The sequence below is a fragment of the Melitaea cinxia genome, chromosome 6, assembly GCF_905220565.1.
Source record: "Melitaea cinxia chromosome 6, ilMelCinx1.1, whole genome shotgun sequence".
In the NCBI taxonomy this organism is placed as follows: Eukaryota; Metazoa; Arthropoda; class Insecta; order Lepidoptera; family Nymphalidae; genus Melitaea; species Melitaea cinxia.
In genome coordinates, this window is record NC_059399.1 from 14,695,132 (window position 1) to 14,701,684 (window position 6,553).

Genomic DNA, 6,553 nt, shown 5'->3' on the forward strand with positions numbered 1-6,553 from the left:
GAGTGAAACCGCGGAACGCAGCTAGTTTATAATATAAGTTAGGAATAAACTAATGACCATGAATACTGGCGTATTTAAAAATCAACTTTATATACATACAATGATTACTTTTTTTATATCAATACTTCATTTATAATTTTATTTTCACAAGCAACATAAACAAACAAAACATTTTAATAAATGCAAAAGCAGAAATTTGAACTCGAATTTTAGCGGCAGTCAAGTGCGTAACGCATTATTAAAAAGTATTACGTACAGCGTTGTGCTATAATATGCCTTAGCATTCTTAAATACGATTCATATTTCACTTAAAAAAATGACGGAAACTCGCCACGGCTCAGTAGCTCGCTCTCCCTCATACTAACGAAAATAATGAAGAGCTAGAGAGTGAGGTTATGACTGGTTGCAAAAGTGCGCCGCGCATCACCGTGTCTCACTCAGTAAGTGAAGTTAGACAGAGCAAATAGATAAGAAATCCAACATTCCGACCGAACAGAGCGCGTAATGTCAAGTGTGATGTGTAATACTTAATTTCGTCGCGTAATGTGTGATGCCATATTTCATGTTCGAGTAATATCACGCGTAATGTATCAATTGCATTACTTACACATGTCTAATCGTAAATATTGTTTCATGTTGTATTTGCAAGAATTTCGTTAATATAAAAGAATAAATATAAGTGCTTTGATTTTAAAAAATAAATTTTATGATTTGAATAAGTTTGACAGAATATCAACAGAAATGGAAGAACAGCAAAAGCCTGTGTGCCTAATTATTTTAGGTTAGAATGTCTTATTCCGTTTGATTATTATTTTGTAACTTATAATTTAGTGGCAGAAATGTAGTAATTTTGTTACTGATTTATTCAGGGATGGCAGGAGCCGGAAAAACTTCTTTTACAAGACGTCTATCAAGTAAAATTATAAATGGATCTAGGCCGTATTTAGTTAACTTAGATCCAGCGTGTCGTGAAGTACCTTATCCAGCCAATATTGGTAAAAATTTATACTTTTCCAAAATTTTACAACAATAAATTTAACATATTAATTCATTAGAAATAAGGGCTCATGTGCTTGAATGTAAGATAAACAAACACACATTACATTTGTGTTCAGAAATAAAGTTGCAAACACTAATCTTTTAAAAAAAATAAATACATATATAATTTTAAGTAAAAATTATCTTCGTACAGTAATTTTTTCATTGCCTCTTTTTAAATTTTTTTTACAGACATTAGTTTTATATTTTAATTATTTTTCAGATATAAGGGATACAGTAAATTACAAAGAAGTGATGAAACAGTATGGTCTAGGACCAAACGGTGGTATTGTAACAGCACTTAACTTGTTCTCAACTAAATTTGGACAAGTTGTGGACTTGATAGAAAAAGCTGGCAAGAAACACAAATATTGTATTATAGATACTCCAGGTAGGTAAAAAGCACACACATTAATACAAATGATAACAACAGACAGTTAAAAAGTTATTTTAAGAAACAAAGTAATGGTATCACAAAATGAATATTAAAGTTATTCTGATTCTAGACATGTCGTCAAGATATAAACATATACTAGATACTAAATTGGACTTTCAGTCACAATTGTGAAAGCCGTAAAATCATGTTACAGACTTTACATGATTACAGATGTACAGATAAAAACTCTGAAAGTACTAGTTTTAGTTTTTATTGCCCCTGTGAAGATGATTCTTTAATTTATTTTCTATATCTATTATGTATTAAACTTGCTTAGACATGGTGTGGTTGTAGTTTATAAAGTTGTATAATTTAAAAAGTTACTCATGAGCGAAATCATAAATGATCATATATTATGAACATTATGGAGTTATCATATTCAGCTGTAGACATAACAATTCCATTTTTAAATTTAAGTAAACTTGACAATTTATCCTATTTATTTACAGGTCAAATAGAAGTATTCACATGGTCTGCGTCAGGGACAATAGTGACTGAAACATTAGCATCATCATGTCCGACAGTTGTAGTATATGTTATGGATACAGTACGAAGTGTGTCCCCAGTTACATTTATGTCTAATATGTTGTACGCCTGCTCCATATTGTATAAGACTAGGTTACCATTTATTGTCGTTATGAATAAGGTAAGTCAACTAAGTTAAACCAATCAATAATCCCTTCATTCAAGTGGGCTTTAAAAGTACTGGATGGGCATTTTAGAATTATTTAATTACATTAATCTAAAAAACAAATCACCAAATTTGATATGCAGGTACCACTGAGGCCACAAAGCCTATAAAAACGTTTGTCACATGCTGTGATTATAACGATTAGCATCCTAATTTTTACAGACAGACGTAGTAGACAACAATTACGCAGTTGAATGGATGAGAGATTTCGAGGCGTTTCAAGACGCATTAGACGCCGATGGGGATGGTGAAGGCAGTACTTACATCGGCAATCTCACACGGTCCATGGCGTTGGCACTCGACAATTTCTATACAGACCTGCGGTGCTGTGGTGTTAGTGCTCACACTGGAGATGTATGTATAACTCTTACATTACATATAGTCATTTTAACCGACTTTATGTTAACAAGGATGTTCTCAATTTGATTGTATTTTTTATTTATTTCTTTATTTTTTTTTATGAGTGGTATCTCATAATTTTCCACTGGGTGTACCGAGTGATGATTTATTTTTAAATTGAAAGGCGGTCCTTGTCATGTAGTCTTATTTAAAATAAAATAATGTGTGACGATGGCTCTGGTGTAATGGTGCGTGTGCCTTGTCGGCGGTGCCTAAACACCGACGGTTACGGGTTCGATTCCCCGGAGTAAATATTTGTGTTTGTACAAATATTTATTTCCCGACTGGTTGTTAGTCCTTGTGAGTCTCCCCAACGTGCCTTGGAGAGCGCGTTGAGCTGTCGGTCCCGGTTGTTATCATGTACATCTGATGATTTTGGCAATATACGCCAACCTGCACTAGAGCAGCCTGGTGGATTAAGCTCTGATCCTTCTACATAGAGGAAGAGGACTATGCCCAGCAGTGGGATATTACAAGCTGAAGCGTAATAATGGTAAATAATATTACTGGTTAGTGTAATTGGAGTCGGTTTAATTTTTGCTTGCAAGCAATCTTAATTTCATTCAACTAGCTAGCACATTAAATTAGTGACCATAAAATGATCGATTTTTATGGATTTAAGACGATCTTTAAATACAAAGTTTTGACCAATATAACTGTTATGACAATTCACTCTTGCCCAATACTTGGACTATTTACAAAATATGTATGTTTTATTTTCTGCAGGGTATTGATGAATTTTTCAAGTTAGTTGATGATGCAGCCGAAGAATATGAAAAGTAAGTAAAAATGATAAAAATGTAATTATAACCAGTTAAATAAAATTAATTAAACAATTTAGTTAGACATTTTATTGTCAAGAGCAATGTGAAAAAGAAAAGAAATTTTATTTCTAGAGATTATAAAGCCGATTGGTTAAAAATGCGTGCAGAAAAGTTAGAAGAACAAAAGAAAAAGGAGGAGGAAATGAAAAAAGGTCATAAAGGTAAGCCTGAGCTAAGCATTTAAATATAATAAATGTAAAATGTTAAAAAATTTCATAGCATGACGGATGTTTGCCTTTTTATGCTCAAACTTTGATTGTTGTAAAGGCGGTTTTATATTTGACTGATGTGTCGTGTCGCATCAGAACAAAATCGATATCATACATTTTGTATGACAACGTTTACATTGATGAGTTATGACATGTCTTGATGGCTTCTGATGTGTCGCATCAGAACCGATCCCGGTTCGCGTCGGATAAACGGGTTGCGGGGGGTGCTGAAACGGCGCCATCACGACATGTCAGATTAATTTACGCGCTCAGCAGTAGGCTTGCCAGATGGGGCGATTTGTCGCGAATTGGGCGATTTTTTTCATGGATACGCTCCTTTTTTTAAGTTTGGGCGACAAGTCGCAAATTAGGCTCTTTTTTATACTCAGCGTTGGCAACAAGTTAAAAGTACAAAAACCGTTACAAAAAATATTGTTTCTTTTTTTATGTCCCAATAAGCTTCCTTTAATTTTGAAATTGAGTAAAAACTAAAAGCCTAAGTCATTATTAATTTATTTCCCTTCGTCAATATATTTTATCTGTATCTTTTATTTTATCTTTTGTATCTTGGGACATCATGTAAGTTAATGATATTTTTTTTCTACATAATTAAAAATAATTTTTTGCACTGCAAATAATAACGATAAAATTAATATTTTTTTATTACAGGTTTTAAGTTCTATGATTAAAAAAAGAAAAATGAATATTCTTTTCGAATCGTAAAAGGTTATGTTGGTGAGCCAGTTGGAGTTGTTATGATAGACTGTCATAATAAAAAACTAACAGACAGATGCTTGTGTATTTTCAAACTTTCATTGGGCGACTCTTAAGAATATTTTGCGACTTTCGATCATAGATGGGGCGACTTGAATCAAAACTTTCTGGCAAGCCTGCTCGGCAGTGCTGTGTTATGACGCGTCAGCATCGCTTGTTTATTTACGACAAAAGAGAGAGAGAGAAATTGTAAATTATAAAAGCGACAGCCGAAGGTTGCAAAAAAAGCAAAAATTAAATTTATTATTACTAAATTATAATTAATAAGACGTGACAATTGTTCGATGTGAGAAACAAGAGTGACTTATTTGAATTCGTTTCTTCGGGATTTACACCATGTACCTTTTTATATTTGAGGCTCCGATATTTCGGCGCAGTTGCACGCGCCATGGTCACGGAAGAGTTCTTCCTTGCCCATGGAATATGAAAAGGTACATGGTGTAAATCCCGAAGAAACGAATTCAAATAATGTTAACAACCATGGACATTAAAAACAATAAAGAGTGACTTAAAATTAAAGAAGCATCGTTCTGTCGAGACTTCGGGTTGTGTTGCATTCTTCGTGTTCGGTGGTTTTCACACGGTGCCCAGGTGCGATGCTCAAGCGGGAAAGTTTCGCAACAAGCTCCGGCTAACGATTCGAGTCATGGGAATGTTCTGGAGCAAACTCCGGTCAGCAAATCTTGGCGTGGAGCGTTTCGTAACATGTACGACAATATAATGTTATTTATAATATAAAACATAAACAATATAATATATTATATATTGTCTTTTGTCTTATTGATTGGATGAATCCAAAATCTCCTTCTCTTTCTTTCTTTTTTTAAAAGAGTTGCCAGCATTGAAAATTGAGTATCTTCTCCAAAATTTGAATCAGAATCCGATGACTCATAGATATAACATTTCAAACGTTTGAGATTTTCTAGAGCTGCGGCTGTATTGATTCAAAAATTGTCCTGATGCGTTAGAACACGACGTAATAATGTATACGCTAGCCATCACGTCATGACACGACGACACGTCAGTCAAATATAAATCCGCCTTTAGTTAAAGACCTGTGTTGTGTTACATTCCAATGAGAGTGGGATTTAGGTAAAATAACAAGATACCGCTAGTTTGTCATATTTGGTTACGGTTATAAAAACTGAGTACATTTGGAAAAAAAATGTCCAATTTGGTCTTAACAAATATAGTTACATTATCAGATTGTCAGGTTGAGACCTTGAACGTCGGTCGATTGCATACTTATTTACTGTAAATTATTCCACACTGAAGATAATATATGTTAATGACGCCTACCCACAATCTTGCTTGATGAAAAACAAAGCTGATTTCTAGGTTGTAATGCATTTACCGTTACTCTTAGTCAATTCGATATACAGACATTTAATTAGTACTTTTTATATTGCAGATGATTCAGACACAGTAATTGACAAGAAGAAGTTGATAGAAGAAGTGGCGGGCGGTCGGGAGATAAGTGACATGTATTTAAAACATCCTGGCAATGAGAGTTCTAGTGATGATGAGGGTATTGAAACTCAGGTTCCTGAACAAGGTAAATTTATGTTCCCTTATATGTGCTCTGAAGCTGGTAAAACTTTATAAGCATTCCATTGTGTGATTCCAGCGATCATAGAGTTCTTATAATAATCTGTACTTCTACAGAAAAGCAAATTGTGAATATGGAGTAATAGAACTCAGTTATGCACTATCTTTTTTTCAATTTTCAGATGACAAGAGAGAAGATGTTGCCGCATTCCAAGAATTCATTGCGAAGCATGTTAAACATGATAATGAAAATAAAACTTAAATTAAATAAGGTCTTGTTATTTTACCCAATTGTCTTCTCTTATATAATAATTTAATATTTTATCAATTTGAATAAATATGTTTCTTTCTATTTCTTAAGAGGAAAATGCTTTGTTTCTAATAATTTAAAATTTTATGATGTATATTATCTGTAGTAATTAACCATTTTAAATGGTACGAGAAATTGCCACTACGCTAATGGTGTTGGTGAATTGGTTAGTGAGAAAAATTTATATTAATATAATTATTTATTTCTTATTTTGATGTATATTTTTTGTGTATTCTTCGTGTTTCAGTGAGCAGCTCTAGTCCTGGTTACAATCATAGACCACTGGCAGCAATGACACCAATGGTAGGAAAATATGTAGGCATA

At 33.3% G+C, this 6,553-nt stretch overlaps 1 protein-coding gene across 1 annotated transcript; it reads left to right on the forward strand.

The window, feature by feature from the left end:
• The first annotated feature begins 603 nt into the window (after window positions 1-603).
• LOC123654680 (GPN-loop GTPase 1) lies at window positions 604-6,187 on the forward strand. The gene is made up of 9 exons (XM_045590571.1): window positions 604-781; window positions 870-995; window positions 1,262-1,429; window positions 1,924-2,120; window positions 2,328-2,519; window positions 3,291-3,343; window positions 3,461-3,549; window positions 5,783-5,926; window positions 6,102-6,187. Exons 1-9 carry the CDS (start codon window positions 742-744, stop codon window positions 6,179-6,181), a joined length of 1,089 nt encoding a protein of 362 aa, XP_045446527.1. The 5' UTR covers window positions 604-741; the 3' UTR covers window positions 6,182-6,187.
• Window positions 6,188-6,553: the final 366 nt, after the last annotated feature.

Bases quoted from the DNA above. Each gene is read 5' to 3' on its own strand.
- LOC123654680 (XM_045590571.1), top strand. From the start codon at position 742: ATGGAAGAACAGCAAAAGCCTGTGTGCCTAATTATTTTAG. The intron at 782-869 runs GTTAGAATGTCT...TGATTTATTCAG, and splicing joins TGTGTGCCTAATTATTTTAG to GGATGGCAGGAGCCGGAAAA. The intron at 996-1,261 runs GTAAAAATTTAT...ATTATTTTTCAG, and splicing joins ACCTTATCCAGCCAATATTG to ATATAAGGGATACAGTAAAT.